Source organism: Anabrus simplex, chromosome 7 (genome assembly GCF_040414725.1).
Source record: "Anabrus simplex isolate iqAnaSimp1 chromosome 7, ASM4041472v1, whole genome shotgun sequence".
NCBI classification, from domain to species: Eukaryota; Metazoa; Arthropoda; class Insecta; order Orthoptera; family Tettigoniidae; genus Anabrus; species Anabrus simplex.
In genome coordinates, this window is record NC_090271.1 from 199,703,307 (window position 1) to 199,725,371 (window position 22,065).

The 22,065-nt window shown below is 35.1% G+C and overlaps 1 protein-coding gene across 1 annotated transcript in view; it reads left to right on the forward strand.

Annotated features, from left to right (window-relative positions):
* LOC136877465 (tetraspanin-7) overlaps window positions 1–20,255 on the forward strand; it is a 167,762-nt gene extending 147,507 nt beyond the window's left edge. Inside the window, exons 4-5 of the mRNA XM_067151524.2 lie at window positions 933–1,052; window positions 12,589–20,255. Coding sequence (XP_067007625.1) covers window positions 933–1,052; window positions 12,589–12,744 — 276 coding nt within the window. The 3' untranslated portion in view covers window positions 12,745–20,255. The remainder of the gene's footprint in view (window positions 1–932; window positions 1,053–12,588) is intronic.
* Window positions 20,256–22,065: the final 1,810 nt, after the last annotated feature.

Sequence of the window (22,065 nt, forward strand, 5' to 3'; positions counted from 1 at the left end):
AATACTTCAAACTTCACTAGATACTTTCAGATTTCTAAACTACCTAATAGTAGAATAGTTGTTCTTTATGTTCTTGAAAGGGATAATTTTTAGTAATTTTTGCATGTGATTGTTAATTTTTAATGAATGTAATTTTTACTCATAATTTATTTCTCAAAATAAAATTGTAATCATTTCATTCTAGCAACTGTTACATTGTAATAATTGACACAAATCTCATGGAAGCAGAAACTGGAATAAATGAAGTGGTGATGAAAAAAAAAAAGTTTGTTGTATTACAGCAAAACCAGTAGCTTCACCAGTACTGGATGAGGTACTTTCTTACCCCTGCAGTTTTGCCGAAGACATGAAAAATAACTTGCCTTAAAATATCAGTCACCGGCACTGCTAGGGATGCTCCTCAATTAAACATTGGTAATCTTTCAAGTGCCCTTGTAGAGCATCTTTTCAGCAAATGCAAATCTGTACCAATTATTTTGTGTATTAAATGCCAAATAATGAGGAAAAATAATTTTGAAAATTCCACAATATCGTGTTTAATCTCGGTTACCTATGAGCCCCTTAACATCTCTAGTCTATATACTAAAGGAGGCAGGGGGAACAAAATACTTTTCCTTGCAAATTTTGGTACCATTCTAACCCCATGCAAAAACAAATGTTTGATGTTCTGTCAGTAATTTCAATGATTACTTGTTGGAAAATTAATTTGTAATTGTACCATAAATAAGATATTTCCCAATTAATTTTTACTTGTACTTTCCCATCACTGGTTATTCATTACTTCATGTTGATTTCCTCAAAATTCCCATGTATGAACTATTAATGGATGAGGGCTGTTCATTTAATTTTTTCACTTTGTATGATGACCTTGCTGCAATATTTTCCCAGCTCGAAAGTCAACAATTTCTGATATTATTCTCTTATTGTTTCAGCTCCATTGCTGTGGTAATCGGAAATATGATGATTGGCTGGCTATACGTTCAGAAATTCCCCAGTCTTGCTGCAGGATAGCCAACTGCAACACTGGAAATGAGACTGAAATCTACCAGTCGGTAAGAACTGCTCTGTGGAAATTAGGACAAAAGATTCAAACTAGTGGTATTTCTAAAATAATCATACATGCAGATAATGCAGTTACTGTTTATTTAAATATTATGGAAAGACTGGATTTTTAGTGTGTAATTATTTGATAAAATTACCATTTTTATGTCCAGCTGCATGGCTAAATGATTGACTGTTGGCCTTTGGTCACAGGGGTCCCGGGTTTGACTCCCGGCAGGATCAGGAATTTTAACTATCATTGGTTAATTTTGCTGGCACGGGCTGGGTGTGTGTGTTGTCTTCATTATCATTTCATCCTCATGACACGCAGGTTGCCTACAGGCGTCAAGACCTGCACCTGGCGAGACGAACATATCCTTGGACACTCCTGGTACTAAAAGCCATACAACAATTTTTTGACCTTTTTTATATTTAAAAAATGGTCCTGGATGATTTAGTACTATATTTACATTTACTCTGTCCGGCCCCACGGTGTAGGGGGCAACGTGTCCGCCCATCACTTGGTGGCCCCGAGTTAGATTCCTGGCCAGGTCAGGGGTTTTTAATTGTAATGATTAATGTCCCTGGCCTGGGGACCGGGTGTTTGTGATGTCCTTAATATTCCTTTCCTCACAACATTCCACACTACCGCCATTCCAATAACACGCAGGTTCATACAATATGGTGCTAGTAGGGGCAAAAGATCCACATGGGTTGATGCCTGGAAGAAATAAAATGGAAAAAAATACATTTACTCTGGAGCATTAGACTATTGAGCTTCTCACCTGCTCTGTTAAACTTTTTATGTATTTTTATGAAAAAGTATTCCTGAAGTATGTTTTAAAGAATAGAATGAGTTTGCTACACTATACAGGCAGTGTAGCTGTAAACTTGCATTATAGAGATGGTGCATTTAAACTGCACCATTGGCATCTCTGAAGATGGTTTTCTGAAGTTTCCCAGTTTTACACCAGGCAAAGTCATAGCCAGTCTTAATCCTCTTTTCTCCAGTAGTCTCTGAAAACTTTCAAGTTAGTATTACTGGTGGAGGGAATTGTTTTGAAGGTACATGATACAACAAAACTCTGTTGAGAATTAATTTCTTCTTTTCTTCAGCAACAAATTTTAAGAAGTTGATTAAATTTTATAGTTTTACTTGTAAAGGCTCAATCTTAGAAACCATCCTGTAGAATTCTGCATTTGTTGCCCAATGGCAGTGTTTTTCAAATATCTTAATTGACAACCATTGGGCAGTAGCTGAGTGGCCTAATATGTAGTCCTGAGAATCAGGGTACCTGTTGCTATGGAACATATTCTATGTCATGTCCTTCCTTCTGCATGGAGAGCTAGACCTATTCAGTCTGCTGGTTGTCTCTAAAACCATTCATAAAACTCTCTGGGACTATGTTTGGGTAGAATTTACAGAGCATGCTCAGAATATTTTAAACAAACCTTGGATCTATAAAGTGATGGAATCACAATCAGTCACTACTGATTTGCACTTTGAGCAGTCGCCCAGGTGGAAGATTCCCTATCTATTGTTTTCCTAGATTTTTTTAAATGATTACAAAGAAATTGGAAATTTATTGAACATCTCCCTTGATAAGTTATTCCTATTCCTAACTTCCCTTCCTATAAACTAATATTTGCCCCATTGATTCGGTATGAGATGTTATGGCAGGCTTGTCATTAAAGTTACATTTCATTTCTTAACATTGAAGACAACAAAATGTTTTGCAAGAACCGAGGTCATTTTTATGTAAATGTATATATATTCATACCTTTTGCATTTCTCAAATAGTCCTTGAAAAGCATTTGGGTCCTTCCATTTTTTCAATTTCTGGTTTAGAGTTTTGTAATCTACATGATTTTAAGGCTGAAGTCTCAAACAGACTAAACGTGTCCCTAAATAATTTAATGTTTTTTAAATTAAATAGTTCACTTGTAAAGTGATGTGTGTTTATTGGGTGGACCAAAACCTAACATTGGTTCTTAGTTTTAACTATCAATACTTCCCCCTTTATTCCCGGTCGGCTCGGCCAGAGAGCGCGAGTCCCAGTCGTGGACCTTCGCTGTCAGGCTTTGCTTATTTTGAAAGGACAGGTAAGACTTAGCAGAGATGTGTACCCTTTATTTACAATCCCATTTATGTGATTATCCCAATGAAAATTTTACCTTATATTAACTCCTAGGTACTCACAATGATCCCAAAAAGGAACTTTCACCCTATCAATGCAGTAATTAAAATTGAGGACTTCTATTTGTGAAACACACAACCTGACTTTTAATCCAGTTTATCATCATAGCATTGCCTGCTGTCCATCTCACAACATTGAGGTCATTCTGCAGTTGCTCACAATCTTGTAACTTATTTATTACACTATTACAGAATATCATCTACAAAAAGCCTTATCTCTGATTCCAGTTTACTCAGATCATATATACAAGAAAACACAAAGTTCCAATAATAGTGTGTTAAGGAATTCCCCTCTTAATTATTACAGGGTCAGATAAAGCTTTGCCTACTCTATAAAGCTTTGCCTACTCTAATTCTAGATCTGTTTTCTAGAAATATAGCCACCCATTCAGTTGCTCTTTTGTAAAGTCCTATTGCACTCATTTTTCCCAGTAGTCTCCCATGATTCAAATGCCTTAGACAGGTCAATTGTGATACACTCCATTTGACCTCCTGAATCAGATATCTGCTATATCTTTCTGGAATCCAAGTTGAACTTCAGTGGAATAACCTTTTCAGCTTTGTCTATCACCCTTTACTTTATACAGGGGATAATATAGTAACTCTCCATTCATTTGGGTCATAATTCAGAGAATGATGTGGGCAGGTTAGTAATCAGAGAAAAATGCTGAGAACATGTGAGGGAGCAGATGATAATGTAGAGAAGTTTTATGAAATGCTGAATCATAGACAGGATGTCAAGCATACAGCTATTCACTGCAACACACTGGAGGATAAGGACACCAGGTCCATAATTCACAAAATCTATTAGGCTGTTGCAGCTGGACATATTTTACTTTACAGAATTTGAAAAGTTTAGATAGTTTACAACTTAATGATAGGATGAAAATTGAAGCCAGTAAAGCAAGGAATCCATTGGTACCTGTGTCTCAAATTTTATTTTTTAGAGATAAGTGATAGGATGATGGTGATGACTCCACTTTCAGTTGTATGCGCCACAAATGGGGTGCATAGATGAACATCTGGAGGACTTTTTAGAGGAAATGGAGAGACAGATAGAAGATAAGGAAGTGATACTGATGGGAGATCTAAATGCACAAGTGGGAATGGAAAAACAAGGAAAGGAAGATGTAGGGCCCTTTGGATATGGAAAGGTAAACCCAGAAGGCGAGGTGTTGGTGGATTTTTGCATGAGGAACCAAATGATTGTTGGAAACACCTGGTTTAGGAAGAACAGTCGGAAGATTACAAGGTATGGTTGGGGAGACAGAAGAATAAAGGCCATGATTGATTATATAATCATAGAGAAAGAACACCAGAAGAATCTTGTAGATGTTACAGCTATGCCAGAAGAAACCTTCGGTGGACATCAGAGTTGTGGTAGGAAAATTGAAAGTGGGAAAGATTGAAAAAAAAAACCATTAAGAAGAGAGAAAAGAATTAAAGTATGGAAGTTGAAGGAGAAAAGCATACAAGAATTTCAAAGGGAAATAATACCCTTGGTACGGAGGTGGGGAGTGTTGAAGATGAATGGAAAAGATTTAAGGAAGCACTGGTGGGATGTGCATATGAATGATAGAATTGAGAAGAGCCGACTAAGATGGTTTGGGCACGTAAAGCGAATGAGTGATGAAAGATGCCAAAAAAGGTGATGGAAATGCAAATGCAAGGAAGGAGAGGCCGTGGTCGACCATGATTGAGATGGACGGACACAATCCAATGCAGTATTATAGGAAGAAACCTGGACTGGGACACAGTGTTGGAGGAGTGGTGGAAAGACTGAAGAAAATGGAGAGGAACCATATTTGCCCCTACCTGGCTACAGCTGGATAAAGGGAAATGATGATGATGATGATGATGATGATGATGATGAAGTGGTTTTGCATTTGGGCTATTCAATTAAAATATGGAAGCTGGTGCAAGAAAAGTTTCAAAGTGAGATAACACTTTTAATACCCAGAACAGAGATGGGGAGTGTGAAGAGGAATGGAGCAATAAGGAAGCATTGGCTGCATGTGCAGAAAAGATACGTAGAACATCAGGAAAGGAGAAAGAAACTCTTTGGTGGAATAACAGACTAAAAGACATGATCAGAAAAGAAAATATTTTAGTCACATAATGAGGATGGATAACAGCAGATTGACAAGACAGCTGTCCAGTAACCAAATCAGAAGCTTTCTCTAAACCAATTGCTGCAGTTTACAACTTGCCTCTTCATATTCATTTTTTATAAATTACCATTATTTATAATCACTCGTCTGCGTTCCCTTTCTAAATCCCGATTTGAGTCTTTCGTTGTTTTGTTAGTATCATTGTATATATCTTGCTGGGTGAATCTTGCCATGATATCCCCTTATTGTTACTCAGAATATTGATCTTACACCACGTTTCTTATGTGTACGGTAGTTTATTTCTTCTTGCCATGCTTTTTGGGAATCTCGTTCTATCAAAAGATCTTGTTGAATATTTTAACTATGCTTTCAAAGATGGTTATTCATACCTACTTCCTTCTAAAATTAATTGTTGATACCTGAAATTGCTCCTGATTTTATCTTCCCTTTCATGATACCTCCTTACCTAAATTAGGCAGGGTAAATGCAGTCCTCTTGAAACCCCAACATCCTGTTTCAAACTACCTATGCCACTAAAGTTTTTTGCAATGTTCAGTACTTTCTCCATGACTTAAATCTACCTATGTTATAGTTTTCTCTTTCTCAACAGATTTGACTTGCCTATACAACACTTTCTTACAGTTCATGTTTTTAGAATCTCTGTTAAAGTTATCAGCATGTTTCTTCTGCCACAAGTCTTCTGTGTTCAATAATTTTCTTTGCTTTCTTCTTTTACAATAGAATGAAATTATTTCAAGCCTGCTACTTTCTGTATGTTTTTAATGCTCTTGTTACATTAGTCTTTTCTCTTTCTGCATTTTTTATTGTACCATCCATTATTTCTTGGCATTCTTATCTCCTGCACATGCATCTTCTGTCCTGCTATCAATACACGAAATGTGCTATTTTCTATGATCTTTGATTCATCTACTTGGTTATTTTCAATCACTAGTCCTAGTCTTTTTCCTATCTTAATTTTAGAAGTTCTCCCTTTAAAATATTCCTTGAAGTAAGGTCTTCTCTCTTTCAACATTTGAGCACTAATCTCTCTTTAATATTATTGTGATAATAAGCCATACTACTCTTAACAGATTTATAAGTAAGGGTAAGTGATGATTCGCCCAATCCTTCAACTCTTATAGACTTGTGCGTGAATTCCTTCCTTGAGCATAGTACTAATCTGTAAACCTTCCTCACATTTGTTATATACTTAAAATTACCCCTTTCATATACTGGCCACCACCCATTCAAAAAGAAAAAGAAACTTTTTGTTCTATAAAAAGCTAATGATCATGAATTCATCTTTCAATAAATGAAACTTGAATAATGAAAGATGTATTTGCATAATTTCATAGAGCATCTTTGGTAACCAAAGCCTATGGTAACGACTAATGTGATGTCACTGACGGTACACTTTTATTTAAACACTCGATTTGTACAAATCCACAGCTACAGCATCTTCAGCAACTAAGACCTACAGTAATGATTAATGTGATGTCACTTCGGTCGCACATTTTGTTTCACTACACCAATTTTTGGATGACCCGTAGCCATAGGACATATTCATGTCAATGCGAGTGTTTAAATAGAAAGTGTACAGTCAGTGACATCACATTAGTTGGGAAAGGGTAGCACTGACGTTGATTCAGAATTATTTGATAAGATAATCAGCTACATGGGAAACGGTGTGGAAAGGAATATGATTGTAGCAGGAGATATCAATTTTCCAAATGTCAATTGGGAAGGTAATAAACGACAGGAAGCATGACCAACAAATGGCAAATAAGTTAATATGGGAACGACAGCAGACTCGGAAAGTGATGGAATCAACTAGGGGGAAGAATATTCTGGACGTAGTGCTGGTAAAACCAGATGAGCTGTACAGAGAAACTGAAGTAATAGATGGTATTAGCGATCATGGAACTGTTTTTGTTGTAGTTAAAAATAAATTTGATGGGAAGGAAAGTCTTAAAAGTAGGACTATTAGGCAGTACCATATGGCTGATAAAACAGGCATGAGGGAGTTTTTAAAAAGTAACTATGATTGGTGGAAAACCATAAATAAAAATGTAAACGCTCTGGGATAGGTTTAAAGCAACTGTTGAGGAATGTGAAACTGGTTTGTACCTTTCAAGGTGGTAAGGAATGGTAAAGATCCATTATATTATATCAGAGAAGTAGAAAGACGAAGAGGGTGGTACACATTTAAAAGAAAGAGTTAAAAATGGCTCCGGAAGTAAGGAGAAATTGAGGGAACTTACTAGGAAACTGAATCCAGCAAAGAAGTTGACTAAGGATAACATGATGGCAAGCGTAATTGGCAGTCTTCCAAATTTTAGTGAAAAAATGAGAGTATGTATAGGTACTTTAAGGCAGAAACAGGTTTCAAGGAGGAATCATTAATGAACAAGGGGAGTGTGTATGTGAGGATCTTCAAAAGGCAGAAATATTCAGTCAGCAGTATGTGAAGATCATTGGATACAGGGATAATGTCCAGTAAGATGAGGTTATCAATACTAAAGAAGTATTAATATTTACTTATGATAAAGACATTTACAATAAGATGCAAAATTTGAAAACTAGGAAAGTAGCTGGAATTGATAATATTTCTGGGGATATACTAAAGACAACGGGTTGGGATATACTACTATTTTGTAAGTGCTTATTTGATTATTGTTTGCATGAAGAAGCTATACCAAATGAAAGGAGAGTTACTATATTATCCCCTGTATAAAGGAAAGGGTGATAGACAAAGCTGAAAATTACAGACCAGTCAGTTTGACATGCATTGCATATAAACTTTAGGAAAGCATTCTGTCTGATTATATTAGACATGTTTGTGAAATTAATAACTGGTTCGATAGAAGGCAGTTTGGGTTTAAGAAGGGTTATTCCACTGAAGTTCAACTTGTAGGATTCCAGCAAGATATAGCAAGAGATCTTGGATTCAGGAGGTCAAAGGGATTGTACCATGATTGACCTGTCTAAGGCATTTGATAGTGTGAATCTGGGGAGACTACTGGCAAAAATGAGTACAATAGGATTTGACAAAGGAGTGACTGAATCGGTGGCTATATTTCTACAAAATAGACCTCAGAATTAGAGTAGGCGAAGCTTTATCTGACCCAATAATAATTAAGAGGGGAATTCAAGGCACTATTATTGGACCTTTGTTTTCTTTTATATATATATATATATATATATATATATATATATATGAGTAAAGTAGAATTGGAAGGCTTTTTGCAGATGAAGTTATTTTGTATAGACTAATAAATAAGTTAAAAGGTTGTGAGCAACTGCAAAATGACCTTGATAATGTGAGATGGACAGTACGCAATGGTATGATAAACGGGGTTAAGTCAGGTTGTGAGTTTCACATGTAGGAAAAGTCCTCGGTTTTAATTACTGTGATGGGGGTGAAAGTTCCTTATGGGAGTCATTTTAAGTACCTAGGAGTTAATATAAGGAAAGATCTTCATTGGGGTAATCACATAAATGGCATTGTAAATAAAGGGTACAGATCTCTGCACATGGTTATGAGGGTGTTCAGGGGTTATCATAAGGATGTAAAGGAGAGGGCATGTAAGTCTCTGGTAAGACTCCAACTAGAGTATGGTTCCAGTGTATGGGACCCTCACCAGGATTACTTGATTGGAGAACTGGAAAAAATCTAAAAAGCAGCTAGATTTGTTCCGAGTGATTTTCAACAAAAGAGTAGTGTTACGAAAATGTTGCAAATTTTAGGCTGGGAACACTTGGGGGAAAGGAGAAAAGCTGCTTGACTAAGCGGTATGTTATAATACCAGTATTGGATATGAATTTTCCAGCTAATTCTTGGCACTGCCGGTGGCTCCAAGTAGCCTACGCAGTGGCCTCCACGGTATGCCCTAGCTGCGAGTCTTGGTGGGTGTGCTATTTACCAACTGATGAGTCCAACTTTGCACACTGGAGCAAAATGCTGGCAACCAGCAATGAGTTAGTTGGAAAATTTATAATGTCCAATAATGGACTATTTATATTGGTATTATAAATTTACTCATTCAGCACAAATATTTCAGGTTCCCTATGGGAATCAACATCTACAATCATAAGCGGTATGTTCCGAGCTGTCAGTGGAGAGGTGGTGTAGAATGACATTAGAAGACTAATAAGTTTGAATGGTGTCTTCAAAAGTAGGAAAGATCACAATATGAAGATAGTTGGAATTCAAAGAGGACAAATTGGGGCAAATATTGGTTATAGGTAGGGGAGTTAAGGATTGGAATAACTTACCAAGGGAGATGTTCAATAAATTTCAAATTTCTTTGCAATCATTTAAGAAAAGGCTAGGAAAAAAAGATGGGGGAATCTGCAACCTGGGTGACTGCCTAAATGCATATCAGTAGTGATTTGATTGATTGATTGATTGATTGATAGTATAATCTCACAATCTTATTAGGAACTTTGTCCACCAAGGAGTAAGTATGTTTGCTGCAGTGTCATGAGAATAGTTCTCGCCTTAAACCAGTTTGGGTCTTTAATATGTGAATCGGTCAAGCCAGAATGAATTGTTACAATTTTCAAAAAATAAAATGAAATAAATTCAACTTTGATTATGAAATATACCTTCAAGAGGTATTGGGCACATTTTTCATCCCACTAATGCCTGCATTAATATAATTAATCACATTGGCAATGAAATGAGGACAGTGGTAGTCACACAGCTATAAAAACAAAATTTCCATAATTATTGATGAATCAGCTACTGCTTTATCAAGTGCTGTAGTTTGTATGGAATTACCTGAACTTATTTTCTTTTCTGGTACAAGTTTTCCTTGATTTGATTGCACTTGATATAAGATATAGCTAACAAATGGATTTTCTGTTTATTAATGAGTCTACTTGAAAATCTTGGCATGTTAGACTGCTTAAAAATTACCTTTTGTCTTGTCATTTGTAATGGAGCTGTATTGATGTTTGGTGCATGTAGTGGTGTAAGAAAATTACTCCAAGACAGATTTCTGAATATTATTGTGTGGCACTGTGTACTTCTAAATATGATTGGAAGTACCTGTTAATGATACAAAAAGTAGTATGGTTGTAGTACACAGATTTAAGAGTTTATGGACAAACTATATGCAACATACTGTGCTTCCACAAAAAAATGCAAGACAATAACAGGAGTGAGCAACATTAAATTTTCAGCTCCTGAAAAGAGGGGGTCTCACATCATGGGTAGGATCAAGCTTCCGTACAGTCCATGCAGTGTGGGAAGATTACCCAGCAATAGTTTCATTTCAAACAAACACAGAAGGATGCTGTAAGAAGCAAAACAGAGTGGTGTCTATATGAGAACCTGCTGAAGAAAATTAAATCTTATTTTATTTTGGAATTGGGGCCAATCTATGACAGTCTCAAAGAGCAGAGTGATAAAGTTTAGAACTAACAGGAAAGAAATATTAACTTGTACAAAGGTGGCTAGAAGATGAACAGAGAGAGTTGGCTGAGCGGTTAGTTTCATTAGACAGGTAGTAGATTCAAACCCCGCTGTTAGCAGTCTTGATGGTTTTGTGGTTCCTTATTTTCACACCAGGCAAATGCTGGTGCAGTACTTCTTCCTTTCCACTTCTAGCCCTTTCCTGTCTCAAAATCTCTATAAAACCTATCCATGTCAGTGCAACATAAAATAGTTTTTAAAAGAATTGATGAAAGGATTCTTAATATTGGCCTATATTATAGTATCTCGCTCCAAAAGCAAAAAGCATATGATGCTCAATTGAACTTTACAGCAAAACACACAGATGTTCAGTGAATCCAGGCATCTTTTATCAGGATCTAAAGGAGTCATTGGAAAGATCACTCTTGGAGGGGGCAAGTGCTAATTTGCCAGATTGTGCTGAAGTCTTGGCAGAAAAATCGCCTTCAGAGAAGCAGACATTAAAAAGTGGCACAAAAGCTTCAAATAGGCCTAAACAAAAAATATGCTCTTCTTGGTTTTTGTGAGAATGTTGAAGATAAACTGCCAAATAGACTAATTCCTCTCAAACACGTTGATCACTACTGCTATATCTTCCAGTGAATGCAAAAGTTTTTTGCAGTTGAATCTGATATTGACACCATCCAGATGAAAATGAAAACCTACAACCTGTTTTCCAGTCATTGACCGGGTCAGGGATGTGATGAATGAAGCTGATATAGGCTGTTAGTACGATGGAGTCGCCACTCCCAAAGTGATTTATTAATGAGTGATAGATGCTAGGAAATGAAAATGGAGTGTGTTGCTGGAATGAAAGATGACAGGGAAAACAGGAGTACCTGGAGAAAAACCTGTCCCGCCTCCGCTTTTTCCAGCACAAATCTCACATGGAGCGACCGGGATTTGAACCATGGTATCCAGCGGTGAGAGGCAGACGCGCTGCCGTCTGAGCCACGGAGGCTCCACACCATCCATCCAGATAATCTTTATTAATGTAAGCAACCTCTGCACTCCTGTATTTAAAAACAGTTCGACCTCTTCTCACCAGTCTCAAACTGGGCAAAAAAGTTGATTTGTGGTTGCTGCAGTGATGACATACCACTTGGGGATACAAACAGCAAACGGAGATTAAGAGAATAAGAGGGGTGCAGCTGGAGATATGAACAAAGTGTGGGAGCCTGTGAAATTCAATTTATGAAGTAGTTCAGGTGCAGTCTATTTTCTTGTTTTTTATTTTACTTATTTTTTGTAGATAGGCTTATTCCTGAAGGGCTGTTATTAAGTGATCATAATACTTAAGCATTTTCAAATATTACTGAATTGAGCCAGATTAAACTCTCCTCTTTGGTATTTATGTACAACAGGTGCTTGTGGAAATCAGGAATTTGGAAAAGGAATCTCAATCTAAGAGGAGGAAATCAACACTGAGACATGCCAATGATATTTAGCCAGATCTAGAGAAATTGCAGAATGCTACGGATGCAGTCTTGGAGACATAGTACAAAATGAGAATGAAATAGCCAAAAACAGAAGTAATTGAATAGTCAGTGTGATGTAAAATCAATATTATTTAATATAACAAAACACACCTTTTAGCTGCTTGTTATGTAAATTACTATACTATATTATTGTTGCCATGTCACAAAATATCTGATGTACACAAGCCCACACACAAGCTTTCTTTTCAGAGATGCAATAAAATGTTTATTCTTTCTAAAAATGTCTTATTGTGAATGTGAGTTTTTCAAACTTTGAAAAACCTAATGCTTTCTATGTTCCAGGGATGCTATACTAAAGTTGTAGAATTCCTGGATGATAACATAGGACTTGTTGGAGGTTCTGCTCTTGGTGTGGCCTTTTTTCCCTTGGTAGGAGTGTTGCTAGCATGCTGTCTAGCTAAGAACATCAACAAATCCAAGTATGAGCAGATGGCATGAGAACAGATGGCTCCAGAGCAGCTACCAGGTCTGGATGATCTCTTCTCCCCTCCACCGTAGACTTCCTGCTCACAGTTTTAGTCATTGGCTACATAAAATGATGTATTTCTTGTGTAACTTTTTTTTAGAGGTTAACACCCACATACACAATTCAATAATCTTAAGAGTATTTTCATTATTACTTCTGTTACAAATCTTTGGACAAATATAAATTTTATGAAATATTTAAGATACATTTTGCCCTGAAATAGTTTTTTTAATATCATAGTTGTTTATTTTTGGGAACAGGGCTGTTCATTAGGAGTGTCAGGCACCTTTTTTTTGATGTTGACAGCGTTGTTTACTCCTCATTCTCAACCATGTTTTCTATGATGTTTCTCTAGATTTTTCCAGTAAGATTTGATAATCTGAAGTTCGAAATTAATATATCATCTTAATGCTCGGTATTCTTCTGAAGTGTGTGTGTGGGTGGTGCAGGCTTTTGTTATTTTCCAGACGGTTACTTCTTTCTGTGGAAGAAGTCGGTCCTGGCCTTGTAAGAATACAAAGTGTTTCTCAATGGATCTAATATTTTTCATTATTACCAACCAGTGAAGATCCATTATCACTTCTTACCTTATGTTGCAAATGTCCAAGTTTTATAAAAACTGTTCCATTTACTTTGTGAAATGGTTGACCCTAAAGATTTGGTATTGTTTAATGATGGTAGCTCTCAACTTTTGTTATTTTTATGTATTATACCCAAGGTACTGAGACTTGGTGTACCAGACTTCTCAACTTGCAGGATTCAGTATAGTTCTGAAATTGTGGCCTTACAGAGGCTTAGTTGTAGTTTTTACAGAACTGAATCCACAAAGATATTTGAGAAACTAGTTGAGAATGCCTATGACTTTTGCACATATCGTTCCATGTTTTGTGAAGGTAGGACTTATAAGAGTACTGGGGCCAGGATTGGAGGAGGCCATCTCTATTTGCACTTGCTAAGTGTCGGAACTATGACCATTTTATTCTATACTGTGAATTTGATGTTTACAAATCTTACCTCTTCGGTGTTTTTGTGGCTAACCTGTATAAACATTCACCTTTATGTAAAGACTGTTATGATCAAAACTGCACATTTTATGTACATTACACTGTAGCCATAGTTTTTTAAATGAACAATGAATGAGTTGGAATTAGAATTTTCTTCCATATGCCCTGAAGTTTAATTTTTTTGTATGTTTTAAGATTTTTTGTGCATGAATTCATTATGCAGTCTGTATTTATCCTCCCTCAGCTGAGATTAGGACTCTTAAAATATTAATGCAAAATTCTGAGTGTTTTTTTTGAAGAATTTGCTGCATGTGAAACCTCTTCAGCCACTTTTCATTATAATGCCTTTGTAATGCATTTATATTGGTGATATGTAGTGTGACAAATACTCCATATATAAAATATGACTTGTCCATGTAAGTGAATAGTTGTAATGTTTAACTGCCTCTGAGGCATCTGGTAAATATTTGTTATATTTTTGTTTGGTTGGATTTGTGAATATATATTTTTATTATGTATGTGTAAGAGTTCCTTCACTTCCATTCTATACTGATTGAAGTAGATGTGTAAAGTTAGAACAGGGACTAAGCAGACATTTGGACTTATTTCTAGGTTTGATCAATGAGCATAGAATTTATCATTAATCTGCAGTTAACCCATAGCTAGGTGGAAATGATACATGGCATACACAGTTTATAACTAAAATGTTGTCAAAATTTCAGAAAATGTTTATGCTTATTGTTGCCTTAAAGAAATGTAATTTGTTTTATTTTAATGTCATATACCAATAACCTTAACTTGAGTTTTTCTTATAAATATAGAATACATAATATATTATAAAAGTTCTACATAGTAAAGTTTTGTCCATTCTTTTAAACAATGGTAAATTGTTTCAGAAATATCTTGGCATTTATAAAAGTATTCAAACAAAAGCTTGAGTTTCTCAGAAATGCCTGCTTTACTTGAAAAATGAATTAAAATCTTGATTGCTTTTGGAATGCAGATATTTGATTACCCCGCTTCACTAAATAAGAATTTGTCCATTTCCATTTCAAGGATATTCACGCACCTGATTTCTATTAGAATTTAGAAACTCAAGCCAATACAAAATTTTAAATACATCACCTTCTAATGTTGGGCTGTACCATACAAGATTTTCTTATGAAATCTGTACTAGTCTATTGAAAATATACCAATTCGTATTTTATTCAGTCTTACGGAAATTGTTTCTTCAGATGAAGGACCTGCCTTGTTTAAAACTGCCGGGAGATTAATCAAATGTACAGTAATAAAGGATGTAATTAATAATGCATTTAAGAAGGAATGGAACTTCCACCATTGAAATTCAAACTCACCAAAGTTGTACCATACAATAAAAATATTCCTACTGTAAATAAAATAAAATTTAAAAAAAGGAAGATTGAAGAACAGAGTAATTTTTTGTTAATGTTGCATTGTAATGCATGAAATGATACACATCTAGAGACTTTCTACTCCAATAGGAAATCTTCTAATTGCTCTTCCAGTCTGAACCAGAGAGGCACAACTCAAAATATTTCTTGGTAGGCCTATACCTCATGATATAGAAATCCATGGAATGTCTTCATTTAATATAAATCAAATATTAATTTTAGTATCCTTATGATTTAATATTTATTTTGCCTAAAAATATGCCATCACAATATATCTTCATAGATTCTTTTTTCAATAACATAAAATGCCAAATGGTAAGCTTGTTAGGTTTGCATTGATTTTTGGTAATAGTGATTTTGTTTTGAGAATAACATAAGATTCCTTCTTGAATAATTCAGATTTTCATTACTTTTTTATTGCTTATATTGCACAAATAAAAATTTTCAACTCTCAAATATTGAATAACATTTTGCTAATGAAATGTACTTAGTGTTTCCAGAGAACTATCAAAAACAGTAAACTTAGTTATGATTCGCAAAAATTACAGGATGATGTTTCTTGTTGAAGCAACCAGGAATTGGTGCACATTTCTATTATACAGATCACTTAAATATTAAGACTTTCTATATTCAGTGTCTTTTCCTTAAGAGTAATTTTAAGACTGATGATAATTTGTTTTTAAAATAAACTGAATCAGCCATTTTTCTTATTTTCTAATTGAAATATTTTGTCTAAATGCCTTGTACAGCCTCGGCAAGGTTGTGTTATGCTTGTTCTGACAGGATAGCCAGTAACAATGTACAAAAACCACCGTGATGCATGAAAATAAAGAGTATATTTTGTTGGCCACATTTTGTCTACTATTAAGAGGGAGGGTTGTATTTTATTAGCTTAGTATAGGATGGTAAGGCACATTTACCAGCTGAAGAGAACATCCTAAAGCAGTTATTTTGTTAAATATTTTCACAAAATTGTGAGATGTAAATAGACTGTATAATTGCATTTAAAATTCTTGGTGTCTATTTTTTATTTTCTTGTAATATACTGTCAATATTTCTGTATTGAGTGTGTGTGCTTTAATGCAAATTATATTTTAATCCTCTTATGGACTTTAAGATTTAGTTTCAAAAGGTATGAACCCTACAGTATATTAATACAGATGGAAGAGATCACTTCCTGCATGCAAACATTAGGTATGACCTAGTGTTAAACCTAGATAGATTTTGTAATGTCTTTTGCAGAACCATGAGAATTTTTTTTTAGTGTACCTAATGTAGTAATAAAGAGGATATCTTACGTGAATCTAAACCCCTACAGCCAACACTCAACCCTGTATCGGGAAACTGGTCTAAGGGGTAGACATACACTTCTACAAAACAGTGAGGCTGAATGGGAATAGCTTGATTTCAATAATATAGCATCAAAATAGCTCACTTTTGTTTCAATTGTACTTTCATTGTGAAAGGATTTAAAATTTATAAATAACATGGAACTAAATAGGGCAGTATGTCTGGATATACAAACAAGAATTTTCTGAAGGAATTCTTGATGTTCTTGTGGTGTTTAATAATACAAATTTGGTGTGAATTTATCCCGTGCATAAGTGTCTACGTACCAGTGTAGAAATGTGCAAGATACAGATTCAGTTTGTGGTTCTAATGTTTGGAAAGCACTTTCTCTTTCCTTCTCTTCAGATGAATGGAATAAATCCCATACTAGACAAAAAGGGCTTGGTAAATCCTAAACAGAAATGGAAGGTTTGTTTTAAATATACCTACATACAATTTTTTTTTTCTATGTGCTTGTAATTCTATGAAAAATAACAATACAGGTGGGAAAATTTTAAGATTTCTTTTAAATGAAATATTAGCAAAATGCAATATGTAAATGTTGTATAAATGATTTGTAAAAACTAAACATTGAAACTGAACAAAAATATAAAAATTTCAAACTCTGTTGGATGAAGTCTACTGATGCAGTGACATTAAAAGGAACTCAGTATCCTAAAAAGAATCTCACATTGTGGATGCAGTAATAAGAAATCTAATCTGAAGCAATGAGAAGTTAAATCAATGAGCTACAGCAGTAAAGTTGCTGGAATTCTTGTATGTTAATATCATGCTTCAAAAAATTCTTATAAGATCTAATTCTGCAGTGCAACATGAAAGTATTATCAACCAGTGGGAGTTTCTGCTACAGTGCAGTGTACACCCAGTGTGTGTTTCTTTCAAATTGGATGTGTTTAAATTCAGTGCTAAGATATTACAGTATGGTCACTAAGCCAGTCTCCCATGCCACACTCATTGCCATCTAACACAGCACATAAGATCGGTTACATAAATTTCTGGAATGAAAATCGCAACCAAGGGCAATTCTTCTCAAATTTGGGTAAGGAGAATGGTGAATTTATGGGTGGATAAAGATAGGAACCAAATTGTGACCATTATCTGTGCCATTATACACACATTGAAACTTTCCATGCTCTGCCTGAAAATGCAGTCTCGTAAGGACCTTTCCTCGGGTAACAAAAATCTATCGTGGCATCAATCTATCACCTGGAAATATCAATACTGCCACCTTATGTTGTCAAACCATGATTGATGTATTTCGCATTTCATCAATTTCAGCTGAATTTCTATCCACTTACCATTGTTGAATATTACAATTTTGAAATCAGGACCACTGTAGTAGTGTAAAAATAGGGATGCTCTTATCGATCTTGTTAACTATTTATTCCTTGATAAACTGAAATTAAGAACAGAACTAGAAATTTTGTCCATGTGAATAAATTTTAAAGTTCATTTCTAGAGCTGTAAACCTGTTAGTTTCTTCTGGGAAGTAAGTAGCAGAGTATATTTTGTGAATGTGCTCAATTTCCTGTCTTTCAACACTGAAGAAATTGGAAAATTCAGTTCAGTGTAGCAAAATGAACTTCTCAGAGTTAGGACATGATCAATTTCCTTACTCCCTTGAAGAAAATATTGCTTCATGGCATCCTTGATTTATATAGGTGTTCGAAAATTAACCAGGTGGACATTTTGTCTATTCTGGTTCTTAAAAGTGTACATTCTGGATATTATTTCCTAAAAATTATAGAGTAAATGCTAATTTAAGTACCTATCAGAATGTTTAATGTGCATGAAGACACACACTCAATATATTTTAAAATATTAAATTGTAAGGAAGGATATGACATGCTAAATTCTTTGAAAGAATTCTTTGTCCAGGCTGTCAAATCCTTCCAGATTTGAAATTCCAAAAATTCTTAATTAAGCTGTACTGAATGTAACTTCTAGCTTATAGGCACAAGATTTTGTCTTGTGTTAGTGTATCTTTGCAAATAAGTGTAGATACAGTACCGGTACTGGGAGTAGTAGCTGTTATTGATTACCTGTTGTCTCAGGAAAAGGGAATCCAGGTCATAATTGTTATTAAATTGTTTTTTCAGATTACCCCATTAAAGATTCTTATCCTGATGAGTCTTTGCAATATTATACCTTTGTTGAACACAGCTTAATTATTAGTCGTGTTCAGATAAATTATATATACAATGTAATAAACATGATATATACTGTAATATTGGTCATTTAAATATTAATGTATATCAAAGTCCCTTAATATTTGTATTGTAAGCGATATATTTTAATGTCATCTTAAGGCAATGTTCAATTTGTTTAGCGTTAAAATGGTGGAGAGATGCGGTGTTTTACTGTGATGTGAAAATTCTAGCAGTATAGTAACTAATTTTTTTGTTATAAACACAATATTGACTGTGTCCTCAAATTGAAATGGCTCCAGCTGTTGAATTCTCAAGGCAGGTTAAGTAGGCCCTTTTCATATTTAAAGTTCATAATGATTATTCAGAAACAATAGAACTACAGTTAAATATAATTATATTAATGGCCATACTTATTACAGTATAATACTTTATTTCATCCTATTACACTACAGTACCATATGTTAATGTGTTCATAAGTGATTGAAAAAGTTAGACTGATATTGGGAAATGGATATTCCATTCTTTACATTAAGTCTTATTTCGTGTGATGTGTATTATATATCATAAACTGCACGGGCAAAAATAAAGGGATTTTGTCTTGTAGTTTATTTGGATTTGCAGACTTCGAATAGCTACCAGTACCCAGCCCACAGATAATGCAGAAAAAATTCTAATCATTTTTTCAGTTTAACTAGACCACATTTGGATTTAAAAAAGATCTATATTTACTATGGTCCTATTTTTGAAAGATAGGATATGGCACTGTTGCCTTGGGCAAAGAATCTGCTGAAAATAGCCCAGCATGGAAGGTTTGTTGCTATGATTACAATGAACATGTTGCCAATATTAGTACTGATTCATCTCCACTTGGTGAATGTGTCAAGTTACTTGCCAGCCGCAGTGACCCTTGTGTTGATTATACTTCCTGTATTCTATTTTATTCTAACTTGAGTGTGTCATATTTGCCTACCAATCATTAGTGTTGAATTCAATACTGTATTTACATAAGTTCCTTGTTAAGAGCTGTCATACTATTACTCCACTGCACGGTCACTTTCTAAAGTGACTTCAATATAATTTAAATATTTACTGTCTTGGTTTTTCTTAGTATAGTTATCGAGGAATGTTTTTCAGTGCTGCTTCTTCCTTAAATGGATAGGTGTACTTATTGTGGAACTTAGTTTTAAGCTTTACAGGTCATATATTATCACAAATTATATCATCTCTTCTCTTTATTGTTCTGCTTATCATTAATGACAGTAATGCATAAGTTACATAATGCACATTGTGAATGAGGTTCTAGCGCATGAGCCATATGTATCAGCTGACCATGTGGTCACCTCCGTTGCTAACGTCCTGCTGTAGTTCCAAACTTGGCTGTCATTTTTTTTACCTATACACTCCAGTGTGCAAAATCAAATTACATTAATCCTAGGTCTGGTCACATATGGTCTGTGATTGCAGGATGAAACTTTTTAATGTACTGAATTTTGTCATGGTTACTCACCTCAGTGAATTGTATATTTCCATACTTAACAGCATATACAATAAATTTACTGAAAATGTTGTTTTATTTATATTTACTGAACATAAGCTTCTGATTTTAGCATCGAACCCTAATTCTGAATGTTAATACAGTGTCTTTCACTCAAAGTGGGGCCAGCCGTTCAGATGAGCACATGGTAACTCGCTGAGCTTGGGGCCGGGAGTGTGCCCATATGAATCGCATGTAAATAACAAGCACACAGTAATGCATAATTTATATATTAAAAGTTTATGAAAACTAGTCAGTCAGTCCGGCCATTGTATCTGATCGATTTCCTTCATTTTTTTAAGCAGAAAGGTATTCATGCACAGATTTGTCATCAGGTACTATAAAGAACTTAACTTCCGCCTTCCTCAAATTATTTGATTTTTTAAAATTTTGTCTCTTTGAAGCAATCATATCTTTGGTTCTAATTGAGGTACGCAGTTTGTTTTGGTCTAAAAACACTCAGTGGATCAAGCGCTTTCTTTTGAGGTAATAATTACTTAAATTGGGATTCTGAGAAAAGTTATGAATACATTTGTTTCCATGACGAAGATCTTTGAAGGACTTTCTAACAGTTTGGCGTGTAGTGTTGTTCCAAGGAACGTTTAATTCAATTTCTTTGTGTGATGTATTTTCAAGTGTTTTGTTGACATTACATTCTGTAACCACAGCAGATCATGTGTTTTATTTCATTAACTTGAAACTCTGCAAATACATCCATGAGGATAGTAACGAACAACACCATACTTTGTAAATTGCAGGTGGAGCCAGCAGGGAAACTGCTAGTCAATGTAAAATAATTTCTCACCTTGTCACTGATGATGATGATGATGATGATGATGATGATGATGATGTCCTCCACCTGCACCTACACATTTCTGGCTTAATCTAAGGAAATTTTCATTCATACGCATTAGTTCAACTACAGAGATAGCCTCAATTTGTCATATTTTGTTTCAATACATCTAGAGTGAAAAAATGGGAGTGATGGTGGCAGTAACTACAGACAGGATAATAGGGCAAATAGTTTTTGAAACCACAATCACTGGGCAGGGAAATAAGAATGACATTCTCGTACCTTTTTTTTTTTTTTTAAGCAGTTGACTGACAATGAATGCCAATCTGAATATTTCCAGCTAGACTCGGCAACTGCACATATGGCTAATAAGTCAAAGTTTAATTGAGGAAATTTGACAGGGTAATTTGTAAACCATTGTGGCTCACAGATCTTACGGTTTGCAATTTTTATTTATGGGGAAAATTGAAAAATCAGGTTTATGCAACAAACCCTCACATTCTATAATACAACTTGGCCTCAATTTCTTTCGTGATATTTTCTCAGTAGATGAACTAATGCGTATGAATGAGAATTTTCTTAGATGAAGCCAGAGGTGCAGGTGGAGGAAAATGTCAATCTTCTGTAACAAGGTGAGAAATTTTTACTTAAGTGTTATTATGTGTGCTTGTTATTTACATGTGATTCATACAGGTGCTCTCCCGCCCCCAAGCTCAGAGTTGCCATGTGCTCGTCAGACCAGCTCGTCTATTTACACGCTGTGCTGCGCTGGCTGGCTCCACTTTGAGTGAAAGACCCTGTACTTGGTTGGAATAACTGAAAATATCAGTTCTTAGAGACCCAAACCGTTTTGATACCAAAGAGTTGGCTGTGCAGTTCGGGTCTCACAGCTGTGAGCTTGCATTCGGGAGATAGCGGGTTCAAATCCCAGTCGGTGGCCCTAAAGGTAGATTTAAAAAAAAAATTTCCTTCAAGTTTCCCATTTTCACACCAGCCAAATGCCGGGGCTGTCAGTATGGTCTTCACAATCCCAGCCCTTTCCAATCCTTC